This window comes from Battus philenor, unplaced genomic scaffold, assembly GCF_028537555.1.
Source record: "Battus philenor isolate CCGP_79_NKW_IND1 unplaced genomic scaffold, ilBatPhil1.0.hap1 SCAF_15, whole genome shotgun sequence".
NCBI classification, from domain to species: domain Eukaryota; kingdom Metazoa; phylum Arthropoda; class Insecta; order Lepidoptera; family Papilionidae; genus Battus; species Battus philenor.
In genome coordinates, this window is record NW_027181677.1 from 6580896 (window position 1) to 6599143 (window position 18248).

Here is an 18248-nt window from a genome sequence, read left to right on the forward strand (position 1 = left end):
AGTAATAATAAAACGAGCTAATAATAATTTTGTATCGATTATTTTTAATCGATGTTATTGAACAAAACACTATTTCCAAGTAAACAAATCATCTGTTACTATAGTATAGGTGTGGATTTTACGACTTACTACAAATCTAAAATTTAATTTTGAAAGGTTGTAACAAAACAGGCAACTACTTAACCTTTGCGCCAAGCTCGTAAGTTTATGACAAAAATATGAAAGTGATTTATATTAAGGATTTGTCAGTTTTGTGCGTATGTATTAAAAATCATGTTTCAATTTTCAATTATCCTTTTTGTTTAGTATTGTAATAAGCATATAGTTTAATTACGACTTCTCTTCCTGCAAATATTTATAATAAAATAAATAAGTTCATTTTTAAATTGTTATTAAAATACGAAATGGTTTTTAAAAGTAAAATAAATGTAAAAATTATATTCATGGATTTTGTGATTTTTTTATAAAAATCGAGATTATAAATAATAATTATCGTAGAGAATTAAAAGTGAAAACGTAATTAATAAAACAATTTTGAAAAAATCACTTTAAGTAAACAGGCAAAAAAACACGACCACTAAGTTATCTAAAATAAATGATGCTAGTTTGACAATTGAAATTAAAAACATCTGTCACCATTAACGCTCCAAACATTCGGTTCAGAAATGGAACTATTTCGTTAATGTATTAGCGAAGTAACTCAATAGAAAATCAATTAGTAGATAATGCGGATCACTTTAGATATCGGCACCATTCGTTTTGTCTTTTGCGTATACTGGCCATTAAACTTTTTTTATTGCTATGAAGGCAAACCCATAAATATAAATATAAAATAAATAGACGTGTTGGAATTTCTTTTACACATGCTATGAGTTTTTCGCGTCAATGCACGCGCAATACCTATTTAGTAAAAGAGGGATTTTAATAGAAAATAATTTTTAAAATATACGTACAGGAGTTTGAACATTAAAATATCATCATATTGTAAATAAATTTTAATAAATCTGTTGTCATAAACAGGATTTTTCTCTATTTCCTCAGTATATTTTGTTGTTACATGACAATGTCATGTTATCGACAAGTCGAAAACCTATATAGCAGAAATATAGTATACGATTAGAGCTATAATTTTAACTCTTATGATTGCAAAGTTTTGCAACGGTTAAAACTTTCAACCAAGTTTATTTGTATACTAAGATAAATAAAGACATATGAAACTACTTTACGAAGTTTAATAAAAGTTTCTTTTGAGTGTTTCATAATATTTACGTTAAAGAGTTATTGCGAAACTTTGCAATGGAAACCTAGCTCTTTATCATACAATACGCCAACTACAGTATTAAGTTATAATTTGATTAAGTAACCATTTAGAATTTTTATTTATCTTATTATACAAAATTATCTTATTATATTATCAAATTTATCTTATTATAAAACATATTAAAATATTTACGTGCAGGTGGCATGTACGTGGAAAAGGCCTGAAATCTTTCGGGCACTGAAATCAACGACGGATGAAATTACTTTTTTTATGGTAATGTAAAATAAGATCAACAATCAGAACAATGAGCACCTTTTGTAGAAATCCTTCATTATCTGCCTTTAGCTTGTCCCCGTTCTGATAAAGATTTTCGTATTGCGTACTCCCATTTTTATGTAATATAAAAATAAAGATTTGTTAGACACTGTCTTAATGTGTTTACAAGTGTGAAATAAACTCGTAAACTATAGAGAACGAGAACCCTTAATTATTATAGCTAGCATGATTGTTGTTGATGATTGAGTTTCTTCTGCAACTTCCCTCCGTGTTAACACTTTTTGGCAATGGTAATAATATTAGCCACAATAGCAGCCGACAAAAGAGAGCTTCAACACTCCCAGGTGCTTTTGAATTGGAATGTTCATTGCGATCATAGTGATAGATTCTTGTCGCAGATCACTCCTTAGAACATCCGGACAAGCAATGTAAGAGATCGACAGCTTCCCAATCCCGTAATAAAAGTAGTACGTTGCGGACCGGGCTAACGCTCTTGAGGGAACCTCCGTATTTTAACACTAAACACGAGGTATAGGCTACGCCCATTCCATCCCCCAAACCTGCGATGTCCATAATTTCCATTGCGAATTATAGCAATATATACAGGCGAAATATAACAGTAATATTCCACCCAAAAATACGCTACGTTTCTTTTTATTTTCAGCGAAAAACTCTCATGGATAATAAAAAAAATTGATGCAATGTTTAATTTTGCAAAATTTTTCGGCGGAGGTGACTGCCATCAATCAATTAGCCTTAAGGTTTTCATTAACAAATAAAACAATACGTCGTTTAATTTGATGCCACAGGTAGAGCAAACATTTACAAGGAACCACATTTATTTAAAATATTGCCATTTGAAGAATTCTTGGGCAATTTCTGTTAATTTTTGTATTTAAATTTTTTTTTTGAGATTTACTGTTTTTTTTTTTAATAATGTGGAAGTTTTAATGACTCAGAAAAATATTTAAAAGTAGTCGTCCCATAATATTTTTTGATAACTTTTTAACATAACATGACTTTATGACATAAGACGCGATGACTTAAAATTACTTAACGGATCAGTTTAAGACTTTTTGTCGAAGGAATTAGTTTTATGGCCAGTAACAATGTCAAGTCAACAAGTAAAATTCAATTACTATTTTTAATGATAATTAATTTAGTTATAGAAGACCAACAGTGCGCGTACAGCCATGTCACATTCATATTTTATTACAACATAAAACCGTCGCCCTCTTTCAATTTGGTCGCAGTCGTTTTATTGGTTACAGCATTATTACCGCCATTTTTATTACCTTAACCGGCACAGTTCGGGCATCTTTTTATTGCTTGAACTTGATATTAGAAACGGTTTGTCATTGTTCGCGGTTATATTGACCAATTAATAGATTATAAATGATTTCATTAATTATTGTTTATTATATGCCAGAAACCTTCATTGGCGAATTCACAGTTGCTCATGGGGCCATAGAGAGCGCTAAGAAAAGTGCATAAAAATGATGTAATGATCTAATGTTATGTGTAAATATGTCTTTAACTGGGACTTTTCAGCAGATGGCCGCATAGATCTTAAGGTTCTGGAATGGAGACCACAGACAGAAAAACGAAGCGTAAGATGTCCAGACAAGGTAAACGGGCAACGTTGATAACGTCGGCGGAAGACGTTGGATGCAGGCTGCTTCCAACCGAACCTTCAGGAAAACCGGGAGGCTTATGACCAGGAGCGGACGTCCTACGACTTAAATGATAATAATGATGATGATGGGTTACGTAATTGATGCAATTTTTTATAAAATAATAGTAATATATTATAACATCATGCTAATTTATTAACATTGAAAAATTGTGAATATTATTGCTCGTATCTTTATCCGATATACAGATCCGTAAATCATAACAACCGCTAATCTTCAAGCCAAATAAATCTTTATTATAAGAACGTAAAGATCAAAATCGCTTCCATCATTTTATAAGATAATCAGAAAAATATGGGTACTTTATTTTTGGTGAAGTAGATAAGATCAAAATAACATCTTTAAAGCTCACTGTAAAATGTATGAGCATTGTAAGTAATATATTAGTATATTTATAAACGTCATAACAAAATAAAAAAAATTAACTCGCATTGACTACATTTCACGATTACACACTTGATTTATCATGTAGTCCATACATAAATCGTTTCGTTTCCTTATGTTAAGTCGGACGGAAGAAGGATGGAAAGATCTGCTCTCTGTACGGAGATATTTATTACTGATGACGGAAGGGCATATTCTTCCTATCACCATAATCATATTTTTCTATTGATCAGGTAATAACGTAGGAGACTTTTGTCTAGCATTGGAAGTTTTTCTACTGAAATGATGATAATGAGTTAAAGATGCTTTTTTAAAAGTATTATATAAATATAAAGGTACAAAAGCTTAAGAAAATCAGCGTCGAATAAAACTACGGCTTCGGCCGTTAACGAATATGAAATATAAGCAGATAGGGAGGTCGCCGTCCTCTTAAAGTGCTTCGGGCGTTTCATGGAGTGATCTGGCCCAAGGACCTCCGAGAGATGATCTCGGCCTGGCCTGTCTCTCATTCAATATTAATTTAGCATTCTGATTTAAGGGCTCTCGCTAAAAGAAGCGCTGGCGCTGGAAGAAACAGTGTTGAAGTTGACTGCTCTTACGTTCTTAACTGTCCTCGATTCATAGGCCGCGGATGTAATAAATTTAAAACTTTGCTGTTAAAAAATGTGATAACGATTATAAAATAAGGAAATAAACAGCATATTAAAATGTAAAGCCGTCTCTAAAACTAGATAGGGGTATACCGGAAAAAAAATGGGCTTCGGATAGTTCTATAAGCTCACTGTCCTTCTTGTCTTCTAAAAGTTCGAAAGCGTATCTTGTTGCTTTTTTTAATAAAACGAGCATCTAAATTACCCACACTCTCAATCGAAGACTATTAATAATATCATCAATCAGTTACGAAGGGTTCAAGGGTTTACTGTTTAGCGGTAACAAAGATATAACATTCCTTAGTCAAAATTGTTGGATGGATTTTGCTTGCAAACCATAGTTTTAATATAATAGTATCTAAATTATGACGTCTATGCGTCACTCTACACGAATTTTATCAGGTCGGTGACCTTTTATATTCTAAACTGTAGGATTAAAGACTTTGTAATAAAGACTATTTTTGATTACAATTTTTATAATTCACTGTAACCCTTGTGGATTTACAAAAGCACGTGGGCCATGTAAAGCTTTTACATTGTTTTGCGCTCCACTGCCTCAATTATGTTAATATTCAGTACACTTTTTATTGCAGTTTTAAAGTGACTAGAATTTAGATTTGTGTATCAATTTGCCTGATATTAATACATCAACCCGTATTAAAAGTAATCGAAGGTGTAACTTTCTCAATAACAATAGATAAAAATTATGTATATCATGTTACGTATTCAAGCAGCCTGTAATAATATTAAAAAGTATCGTATGAATTTCCGACGCATAAGTAAGTTAAATTACATTAGTTGTGTGAGTACATCGCACCCATGTCTTTTTTACCTGACACTCCGTTTAAATACAATTTGTTTGTGACACTTAAACGTACTGGTAAATTTAAAAAAAGTATATACAAACACTGAAGCATCATGTCTTTTGGCACAGAAGTGACAGCTCATTCCAACATTTTTATGCTCACGTGACCAAAGTCACGTGTGCATATTTTTAACTGACAAATTTTTTAAAAATATTTTTATTGCAATAAAAAATGTATAAGAATGTGTAAATTTACATATTTAATTATTATTTAACCGATCATTACCCGTACATATGTAACACAGGTTTAACCTAGCGCAGAAGTCAGAGATCTAAATATTTTTTTTTATTGAAACAATATGCAAGAAATATGCATAAAGGACATGTTAAATATTAATATACAATTATAACACCGTGAATTTACTTTTATCATAGAATTTAATTTTATGAAGCAGTACTAAAAGATGATTTTTTTCTGCAACAAATGCTAACTTTTTATTACATTTTCAACTCTTTCGTAAAAACCCTTTCTAAAACAAGCAGAAAAATCTTTGTTGAGCTGCACAAAGCATTGCATAACGAACAAAGGGGACAGCCCTAATTCTAATTCAAATCTGGAAATTTCACTGCAGGACCCTCGACATTTCGGTGCCGCCGTGGTCAAAGTAATTTAATACTCGACTTTAAAGGGGCGCATCAAAATTTAGTGAATGCACAAACGCCGTTACAAATTACGTTTTTAATACAGCTTATGAGATTAGCTTGAATGTGAGATCGCGCAATGAACGTTTTAATTTAGAAACAATGTAAATATTTCACTGTACTTATTATTTTAACCAGAAAATTATTTTTATAATTAGAATCAGTAGCGGATAAAGATATAGCTGATTAAGTTTCTGCACATTATAAATAAATCTATGTTACTAACATATGTAAGAAGATTAGATGTAAGTTACACTACGGATTAAATTTTTCCAATGTATTTTAAATTTCATAGATTTTTTTAATTATTTATGTTATTCATAACTAGGAATCTACACATATCTTACGAAAACGACTTAACAACAATAGAGTTAAAAAAAAACTTGTGTGATTCTTAAAAAATAGTAAACACAACATATATTTTTAAATTAAAATATCTAATGTAGAAATTAACAAAATATATTATTATCAATTTTACAAACGTTTTAGTAAAAACATGGAATATAATGATATTTCAGGTTTTTATCTTATTACGTTACCGTATTAACCAATATTAGTCCACATTTATTTGGTTAAATGCCCACCAAAAACGTTTCCTCTTATCTGGATATCAACAACCTCTAGTTTAACTTCTGAGAAGAGTTCAGAGAAATATACTAGACAAGTAATAATTTTATACGGATAGTTTATATATCGGCACTGATTTTAAAGTTTTCGTTACATAACATAAAAAAGCAAGTACCTGGGAATAATACCAAATTTACTGTATAATTTTGACAGCTCATTTATTACAATATGATCGTATATATTACGAGTAAAAGATTTGTAAGAAACAATGATAATAAAAAATATGCTCGTATATTAATAATGGAAAAATATATAAAATAGTTCAACATCAGTTAGGATTTATTACAGACGCAATGTCTGGTATGTTCCTGATTTCTTGACCTACATAACAGAAGCTCAGAGTTCCCGTGAGAGAAGTCTTGAGTATCGGAGAAATTCTATCAGATTAACCGTCGGGTCAAAGCTTAGCTACTTAGTTGAATGTCGTATCGTTAAGAAAATCGACATCATTTCGTCGCAAAGCAGCGGACGTGTCCAAGCTTCATGTATCGTATTTCTTAAATACGTAAATGTTACAACATGCTCCCAATGTTAAATGTACTTGGAATTTGTTTTTCAAAAGCCTCATTACAATAAAAATTAAATTCGTTAACATTTTACTTATTTTGAAAATAACCAACAATACTCAGAATATTTAATCATTCATCATGTACTTGTTGGCGTAATAATAGTCATGTTACTAGAAGCAAAACATCATTCACACATCACAATTTAAACATCGACAATTATTTTGAAAAAATCTTTTTGGCTATTGGCTATTGGCTTTATTACGTTCGTGTGTTCCAAATTATCACACAAATTATTACATAGAAGTCATAATTTTCTTTCGCATCTTGCGTTGCATTTTTCCTTTTTTGATGTAATTTTCTAAAATGTATTGAATTTCTTAGACGTAGCACGGATAAAGAGATTTTAGGACAGGAAATAATACTATTTGCGAAGAAAATTCCTTCCTGTACTAATATGTATGACAGGTGGTATGCAAAATACTGTATAGCTAGTTGTCATTTTAAGTGAATTAACTGAGTGGTTAAAAAATAGGTTTTGCGTCCTTACGTCATCTAGGCAGTCTTCCATTTGTTTAATGTCAGTCGCAAACCTTTTTTGTCATAAGTCATATCTGTCAAATTAATTTTACGGAAATAGTATTATAATTATTTCATCATCATCATATGAATCGATTGACGCCCACTGTAAGGAATAGGACTCCCCCAAAGATCGCTACGATAACAGGTCTTGCGCTATTCCCAATATCTGTTATATTATAACATAAGTCATTAAAAACAATGTTTAATTTAACTGCACTCGTGATAGGCCACAGAGATAAAGTGATATTTATTTAAGATTGCATTTTCAAATCTCTATATTTCTCCTAAGTGAGAAGTTATGTACTGTCAATGGAAAGTCGTGAATTCAATACTCGTGGTCCTCTTTCACCCACGCAATACTAAAGCCAGACTCATTAATTTTTAACTGTAACTACTGAATCGATTTATTAACTATATTATTGATTACTAGGCATATCATTCCATTTCTCGAAGATAAAAATATCATGGTTGAATTTTATAATACGCTTATTAACACCTGTTTTTTTTGTTGTATTACAATATTCAAAGTTCTATTAGAAATTCCTTCTTTAAAATCATAATCCAAGGAGAAGGGTCAATGGCCACAGTGTGGTAAATGTAGGGTTAATATTAACACACTTTTGTTTGATATTTTTGTACCCTTTGTCAACATTGTTCAATACTTACTGAAGTAGAACTTCGTTAAACATGACGTTTGCTTTTTTGTTATACTCGTACCTATTAAAATGTCAATTTTAAGTCACCGCGTATGATAAAGTTACAATTTAATTGACTATTTTGAACATTAAACAATCGTAATCAAGACTTCTTGATTATCGTCGTCATTTTAGTCAAAGAATTTTAATGGAGTCGGTTGGAACCCTCTTGCGCCCTACTTCTTCCGATGACATTAATAAAGCCGTCTTGAGAATCACCACGATCTTTGCTACCTTGTGAGTAAAAATCCTTCGCTGCGCAAATCAGTTCGTGTTCACTACTGCAGAACCTTATGGTGCCACTTCAAATTGCCGAGACTTATATAAATCTAAATCAGTTAATTTTTAAAGTAATAAAATGAATCCTTTTTGATCAAATCAGTTGCAGAACCCTAAAAAAATCTTAAAGTCCAGTGATTTAAAATTTCTGTTACAATAAAGAGTTAACTGTGTGAATAACAGCATCCTTTTATATTCTATTGTAGTTTTGTGGGAATATCTAAGGTAACAGTGACGACAGGTCAAGGGTTGATAGAGCCCTTTGTATTAACACAATAACACAATGTCCACTAAGTAAGTACGAACGATCCCTCTTTGAGTACCGGCTTAGAATTATATTACGTTTTAAAATATATATTTTTTTAACTTAAATCACCTGTAAAATTTTTGATGTTTATATTTAGTTGCAGCAAATTCATTACATTTTTCGCATCGTATGGACACTAAAATGTTATCACGGTTCTTAAAATATTGAAAACATATTAATTGAAGGTTATTGTCTTATGGATGTCCACAGCTTGGCATAAGATTCCATCTTAGATTTCTAAAAAGATAGATCAAGGGCAGTCTGCATCCAGTGTGTTTGGATTACCTTAACAAGAACTTCTGTCCAGTTTGTGGGATGACGTTTTACGCTGTGATTAATACTATAAATTATATACATACAAATAAGAAAAACTATTTATTACTTACTCTAAAATGAATCTTTAGAAGTATTAACTTATCCATATTATTGTGCATTTAGAATTATAAGATTAGGTCACGAGAAGTACGAATATGAGTCAAGTTCAAGAAAAACCCAATTCTGTAACCCAAACTAGAATCAGATAGAGCTCCTCTTTAATGGCATCATACAACCTTTATGAAAAGAGCCGACATCAAACTCACACGGATCAGCCACAGTATGTTTTCATTGCAATATTTAAATTATACAGTATTACCGAACTAGTTGGAACTCTCATCGGAATAGCAGTAATGAAACAAGATTTAAAACTAGTTGCATACACAACAATTGGGAATAAAGCGCAGTCTCTGCGGCGTCATCTGCTAAAACCGGACAAGTGTATATTAATGACTAATGCAGATTGTCTACGCATGTCTTCTGACCTCAGCTTTTGCATATTAGATGATTTGGTGTGAAAAGTTTTATCTCTTTACAAACGTTATTAATTTTAATGTCCAGAAATTATAATCTTTGTAATTAAATATAATATGTATCCCAAAAATAATAATAGTAATTATTAAACCATATACACATGATTTATAGTGTGACCTGTTTGTGTTATGAAAAGATTGCCAGAAGAGTCCAATTTGATATAAACTAGAATCAGATTGATCTCCCATATAATAGCATCTTACAATTTAATTCTTCATGAGGTTCAAACGCGGTTTGATCAGAGATGAAGCCACAATACAGTCAGACGGTTTTTTTTTGGTAGTCACTTTTACAATATCCTTATTATTTTATATTATCCCTAATACCTATAGAACAAATAAATGAATGATAAATAAATGAATGAAAGAAGAGAAAAGTATAAAAGAAGAACGTGAAAAAATTCATTAAACATTGTGAGTGCCCTTTCTTTCTTCTTTAAGCAAGATACTAAAAGAAAGAAAATTTCCCTAATACATAATGGCAAAACTATTTATGTTTTCTACTCTCCGCACCTGATATGATGTTGATGGAAATTATTTTTCTTTTAATATATCAGTGTTATAAATAATCTACAATGAATTGTAATTTATAACAAAGTGAAATCTCATAATGACTGTTAATTACATTACAACGCGAAATGCTAGAATAGCGTCTTCGATATCCAGTGTTACTTTCGCTTTCTCAACTAAATTTCTTTAATTTTTTTTCAGGTATGTCTCGCCTGTATGAGGAAAACACGTGAGTAATAACGCACAATGCTAGGTGTCAAGATTATCAGATTCCACTTCATATTAAGTATGAGATTCTTGCACGCATGTGAAAAATAAATTTATCGTATGATATATAAATGTGACTTACATTTATATTTGATTTTTTAATAATTTTGCTGCCATAAAATATGTAAGAACCAGTTTAGATATTTATATGTTATTTTTTAATAAAAAACCATTACTTGGCGAACGATCGACCATCACCACCTCGAGCCTCGATCCTGTCCTAATCGCTCAACGAGCTATAGAGAGGGCTATATTTCTGCAAGATCAAATCGGGAATGAAGACATCCGTAAATGAATGAACTTAATCGATATAGGCCAGCGGATTAGCTAGATGGAGTAATAGTGGGAAGGTTACATAGCCTACAGAAAAGATGGCCGCTGGGTCCTTAATCATTAAGAGTGGAGTCCCCGGACAGACAGTGCAGCGAAGGATTTCCACTTACAAGGTGGACAGACAGTCTTGTTAAGGTGGTCGGAACATGCTGGATGTAAACCGCTTCGAACCAGTGATATAGGAAATTTATAGTGGAGGCTTAACTCCAACGGTGACGGAGGCTTAAATCCTACAGCTGAAATGATGATCATAATGAAAACACAGAAAAGATTTTTTCACACCATGATTGGGTTTTTAGTAACAGACTGCTTCAAACGGCTAGCCTCGAGAGGCTGTTAAATTGCTTCTTTCACCGTATTAGTGGTCTGTAATAAAAAAAATATAATTAGTAATATTATATATAAATAAATTTATTTTATAACGAACTACATAATCCAAAGTCCTGTTAAACTTAACCGGAATTAAACTGTCTTATTACATAAGCAGTACATACCATAAAAATTAAAGGTAAAAGTACTAACCGGAAACGGGTAAACCTAATAATGAATTTTGTGTATTTACAAAGTCCGAAAACCCGTATTGATTTAATTATAGGTCAAAGTGGACCTTTACTACAGTAACCATGTTAACGTGTCTTTTTTCTGGAATAAAAAAATTTCATGGAGGCGTATACATGCACTCTTGAATTTTTGATAAATACAAACGTCAATCATATAAAGGAGTCAACAAACCAAGTTTCATACACTTCGTTAATTTAAAAAATTCTTTAATGCTATAACAAGAATTATTTCATTATAAGCTTTTAATTTCAGAATAAAAATAAAAAAGATGGTGTAATATATATTGTTGAACTTAATTATTATATGCGTACACTCAGACCCATGAAGGATTTGTTATCATTTTGAAAACGAAAATTTATTACGACTTTAAAATGAGAAGCAAATAACATCAATTGTTTTGTAAAAGTTTAGGATATTGGTTCTGAAATGTGACTATGTCGAAAATGTATTCTATAAATATGTTATGATATGAACCTTACAAGAAAAAAATATTTATATGAATATAAATATGTATATTATATGAATATTATATATTATTATTTAATAATATATATATATATATATATATATATATATATATATACATATACATATAAATATATATATATATATATATATATATATTTATATATATATATATAAATATGTATATTATATGAATATTATATATTATTATTTAATTATATATATATATATATATATATATATATATATATACATATACATATAAATATATATATATATGTGTGTGTATGTATAAAATAGTAATATAATTTATATAAATAATTTTTAATATTAATTATATTACTATTAACTATATAATTAAAGTTAATTTAATGTAACGACCAGTTCTTGGCAAGACATTCCTGAACATTAAACTAATAGTGATACTCTTGGCGCGACCCTTTTGAGACAAGTCTTTTGTAAAGATATCCAAGTTGCGTATTTGAGTTCTTAAAGTAATGGAAGGCAGGTCGTTGACTTTTATAAACCTTTAATGCTCAACGGTTCAGAAGGATAATTTTCATAATTGGATGATTACATCATTCCTTTAGTAGATTGTATTCCTGAATTTATATTGTAGACCTTTTTCACGTTTAAAATAAATTACAACAATTTCTGTTATAATTATCAATATATAAAGTATTATACATAACCTTTTTAACACATGAAAAATCTCTATATCTTCTTTTCTTATTTAAAGTTACCAAAGACTACGGGTTATAACCATTCAAAAATAAGTTAACTTCTCATAATTACAGAGTGATTCGAATAATTTATTTAATAATAGGCGATAAATATTGAAGAAAGGGTTAAAGTAATAAATCACAACAATGTTCTAGAACATTCCAGCGAACTGTTTCCCGCTCGTTAAAAACAATTTCCAATATCCAATTATTTCTACAGCAAGCCTCCGACGTTGGAAAATTACAGAGGAAGCGCATTACTGAAGGCTCCTTCATTTTGAAGTAATTTACTTCTAGTTTAATACTATCAAGACAAGTGTTTTCTGTTATTGCTACGAATTGTGTTTTTAATTATCTATTTTGCCTTTTAGAATTCAAAACTCGTTGTAGTTTAATTTTACTAAATATTTATCATAATTATAGGATAGTTACGGATAATTTATGCATACGTTCTGCTAGGATGTTTAGTCGTTCTTATTTAGCAGGCTAAACTCTAAAGCGGTAATAAGCTATTTCTGCATTCCGTTTACGATTTACTAAACAAAATGTCACAATTAAAATTTTCAAATAAATAAGATAATAGTATAACTTATCGTGAGTATATACAATTTATTTTTGTAAATATTCTTATAATTCCCAAATATTGATACGATGATATATTTTAATATTAAAAAGATTAGATTAATAATCAGACATTACAGGAAACTGGTTAATTTTACTGTCGATATATATGTGTATATATATTGTTCACTGTAAATGGCTAGATTCAAATTCGATGTAATCGCACAGCATTTCAGTGTAAGTATCATTCAAATTGAATACCTTTTGTGTGTAATAATCGTTGCGTTTAGGGCGTGACGAGACACTCGTTTTTATACATTTAGTTCAGTACAGGTGGTAGCGTACTAGCACGATGACCTCGTTCTGTTCACCACAGGACGCCACAACCCCTATAGATTGTCGACAATAATCACAATCTCTGTGCTAAATTAGGAAGCTGTAAGATCTCGATAAGAGCGTGAATAGGGACGTACATCTGGGGTAACGCGGTCGTGGCGATTTGGCGGTCTTTTTTTGGACAGGCTATAAATTTCATTATAATGTTTCTTAATAGTTTTTTTAAAAATTAACTTTCACGCCTATTTCATAAACGTATTATATCTTGCTTTTATATTATTTTCAGCGTTCGTAAAAGAAAACAAATGTATTATTTTAGCTCCGATTTTTTATATAATTGAACATCGAAAAATAAGAATTATTTTTTAATTAAAATTTTTACAATAAAACATATGGGACGTAGCTGTTTTAAAAAGTTACGTTCATAAGCAATAAAATCCGCACATTTCCGTTTCTATTTAATATTTTAATATGCGATGTTGAATAAGTCATGATTACTGCTCTTATCTTCGTAGTTTATATCGGATATTAGGGTTGTAAGATATATGCTTAATTGTAATTTTTTACAAAAAAATAAACCAAAGGTTCGTGATCATCATTTCAGACGTAGGACATCCACTGGACTTAGGCTTCCTCATATATTACCTATAAAACCTCTTTCTCATGTTGGATTCATCTACTTTGACCGTTTACCGCAGATTAAAAGTTTGATTATGTATCGGTTTCTACTGTTAACAGTTAACAGTTTAAAATAATATATTCTTATTTGCATACTGTTTTTTCATCTGCGGAATCTGCAAATGCTTCTTGGGGAGCAGTGTAAGTCGGGTAAATAAATCCGTACTGGCAAAATAATTTTGTTTTCGTTCGGATTTCAAATTATGTTTTTATATTCATTTTCGTGGTTTAGGTACTTTTGCAAAGAAATCTACAGTTATGAGGCAATCAAAATTGCTTCCAAACAATTCATTAAATTTTGCTTTTGTGATTTTTCGATTTATCAGCAAAGAAATCAAGAAAAGTCCTATGACAAAAATTTAATTAAATTATATATATATATGTATATATATATATATATATATGTGTGTATATATATATATATATATATATATATATATATATATATATATATATATAATACAAAAGGCAGAGGTGCACTGAAATTTGAAATTTAATTAATGTATGATTATCATATCCTTTGTATAAAAAAGAACAATTTTTGTACGGATACCATGTTATGTAGAATACCCGGCTCTTGATTATACTTTTCTCATACACAATCTGTTTCAACTATTTTTTACGTAGAGATGCATAAGCGATGTGCCAAATCAAACACGACACAACTTAAAACACGTATGTACAAAAATAAAGTGTTAAACAAACTGACATATATTTGAAATTACTGTTAAATTTAATTTATATGATTTAAAATTTGCTTGTCGTGATTAACAATTTGCTTTTTTAATTAGCGGCTACGTCTTTATTCTATTGTATCATTTGAATTTTTTAAGAATGTATAAATCTTCTCTTTTCCATATAAAAGCTGCCTGTAATAATCGTAGAATGTCATAAGACTGCTTATTGTACTCTTTTATTGTAATGTTTTTATGTTATGTTTAAAAAATATATAATGAATTTATAAATAAACATAAGTATGTTTTATTTATTCAACTTAAACGTATATTACAGCCCTAACTGCTCCTTAATGACTCCGACGCTAATTCTTTGTCAAGTGCTTACACCTAAACGGTACAATACTTATAGCAAGCAGTTTGTATTTCACTGCGCTCGTACATTCAAATGCAGAATGTTGCTGCAGGTCTGCAGATTATAATAAACATTAGTATGCGTCGCAAAGTTGAGTGGCGAGACGTATAGCATCAATAAGACTGACGTTGACTCGGTAACCATAACTTCCTATTATACGGGATTTATGTTAGTTCTTTTTATTTAACTCTACCATATATTTTCATACCATTTTCAGATCAAAATGGCATTTATCTGATGGTAAAGTATACATCTTTTCTATAACAATATTGTGCAACGGTGTGGAGACAGACCGTTATGTATTATCATTCGAGGATGCCTAAGAAAGCCGAAAATCGGCTTAATCGGTTGCTATAAGACGGTACTGATTAAGACCATATATACCGCAATACTTATGTTAACCAATAATTTATTTTTTGTGAAAATGAGCCGAAACACCAGTGATATATTTTCGATAAAAAACGAATCATTTATTCTCATAATTTTTACATCATATTTGACCATTGTGTTTTACAGTGTGAAAGGTAATTATAACTAGTTTTGTTCAGTAACAGAAGTTATTTCCTTATCGAAGTGGATGTCTAAGTATCGGCAATTTGACTTTCTTTGCAACAAAAGAGGACATTAATAATTATTCGAAATAAATTATTAGAAAATGTATCAGTATAGGTGTGTGTGTTTGTTTCTTTTATATATGTTTTTATTATATTGTACATATTTAATTATATAACTCATGGACACCCTTCACAGGTGACTAATACACAACAAACGACGTTCAGAACATTCAGAATATATTACGTAAAGTAAGTAAATACGAATATTCAAAAGTTTTATATTTTTTAGAAAGAATGACTTTTCTTTTATTTTTTACTTCGTTAACTTTAGATGATTAGTCAATTAATAATATAGTCCGGTAGTTCAATGTGGTTTACGGCGCTGTGGTTGATCTCGTTACTATAAGAGTTTCTATTTTCTCTCCCTATTTTACTTCAACTTCTTAGTACAAAATCTGGCGCAAGTTTTGGCTATGTTATGATTTGATTTTTATTCTTCTTTTTAACCGATAGCCGCCCACTGCAAGGTCATATGTCTTCTCCAAAGGTCACCACGATGACAGAATCCCGCATTCAACGACTTTTCACGTATGTCATCGGTCCACCTAGTGGAGGGCAAACACATGCCGCGTCTACCGGCTTGTGATTGTTACACGAGAACCATTAGGTCCCAAAGGCTATGGCACAGGCGATGTGTGCCGCCTACTGTTAATTCAGACGAGCAATTCTTCGGGCTACGTGAGTGACCTCGGTTTTTATGAAGATCTCATTTCTGATTCAATCTCGCAGCCAAACTTTGACCTTAGCCCTCTCCATCGATTTAATAGCACATGTCACACTGTAATATATTCATTAATAACATACACCTGATGCCGTTATTATATCTTAACTATGAATAATCAATTCAAAACTGAATAAAAATAGTTATTTGGATAACATTGTGTATATTGTAATTATTTTTATACGCAACATTATTAGTTATAGTTTTTACTGCGTTAATAAAAAATGATGATGCATCAGTGAAAAATATAAATTTTTAAGATTGGAGGTACAAACGCTCAAATCGATCTCACGATTTAAAAATCGACATTGCAGGTTCAAACAGCACTAAAAGTTGTAATTTCTGTAAGAACCTTCTAGAAAAAAACCTACTTATTAAAAAAGTCTAATTTAAGTCGTTAATCATCCTCGTTATGTTATTGGTTTAATTAAAAATAAAAACAGGTATTAATGTATGTATTATATACATAAAAACAGTACAGTTTAATAATAACTAGAGGCAATAATAAGAAATTATTAAGAATATTTTCGGTTCAACGATTAGGTCAATTGAAAACATAGCGTGACAAATTTAAATTTGTTGATATGTTAAAATAATACTATTACTCCCTTACCGCACTATGTTGGGGTCTAATCTATAATCTTTTTTAAAATTACTACATAAAATCACACAAACAAAAATAGGAAATTGTATACATTTTTAACAGATATGTAAATAATTGTTATTTCTTAAATATGAACCATTGCGCAAACGCATCAAATCTCGCGGCGGTAGGAATTCGTTCGAGGGCCAATCAGAGAATTCTCAGTCAGTTGTGTTTTAACCGTCGTTAAGTGTGCACGTATGGTTTGTTGTAATGTGACGGATCGCACGCTGGGGACATATTAGTAAAAAATATTGACATTTAAATTGTAATTTCAGTGATAATGTGGCCGTTGTTTCACTCAATATATATATATTGATAGATAGGATTATATTTAATAGATTTTTTTTATCTCTGTGTCTGTTGTCGGATTGTTTACTATGGTCATCGTGAGCGTTTTTAACAGGTCAGTAGAATGACTCTTTTGAAATTTATCACAATTTCATTGCATGCTGTTTGTGTAAATGTTTGATATATTAATCTGTGCTTTGATTGTTTAAAATGTTGGGTTTATATGTGAGACATATAAAGTTTATTATTTAACTAATAAATAAAAACTAATATTGTCGATGTAATATTACTTAAATGCGTTTAAATAGCATAATAATTTTGCGGATGTTAACGTTTTACGTTACGTTTCACGTGTTCGATAATTTCAAATAACTGCGTATGTATCGATGTATGCATAATGCAAAAGCCCACATAATGTTGGATCCGCATTTCGTTCCTTCCTACAAAATAGGTAGCTAGGAAATATTAGTTGACAGGTAAAATGAGGATACTGTATATTTGCAGTGCATTTACATCTGCTGTCAAGATATCGAATAGTATATTTGATTTACTTATCGAGTACTGGCGAGTCTGCTTTCGTATGCTAGTTATGTAAAATTTGTAGGATAACGGGGAAATTATACTAACGATGATTTGTTATCTCTCTCTTATTCTCGGTATTCAATTATTAATGTTTAATTGTTCCATTATAGCAATATCAATTTTGAAACAAAATAAATTTTAATTTAGACAATAATTTTTTTATTTTTATTTTTAAATAAATTTTTAAGCAATAAATCTTTAATTAGTAGTATATTATACGATGACTTAAAATTTGTGATATTTTTTTTTATTTTCTTTA

The 18248-nt window shown here is 30.3% G+C and overlaps 1 protein-coding gene across 3 annotated transcripts in view; it reads left to right on the top strand.

Moving 5' to 3' along the window:
• The first annotated feature begins 17304 nt into the window (after nt 1–17304).
• RapGAP1 (Rap GTPase activating protein 1) overlaps nt 17305–18248 on the top strand; it is a 162668-nt gene continuing 161724 nt past the window's right edge. For all 3 annotated transcript variants that reach the window (XM_068761507.1, XM_068761509.1, XM_068761510.1), the window contains exon 1: nt 17305–17522. Coding sequence is in view for 1 of the 3 variants with exons in the window: in XM_068761510.1 (XP_068617611.1) it covers nt 17497–17522 (26 nt within the window). In the remaining 2 variants the exon portion in view is untranslated. The remainder of the gene's footprint in view (nt 17523–18248) is intronic.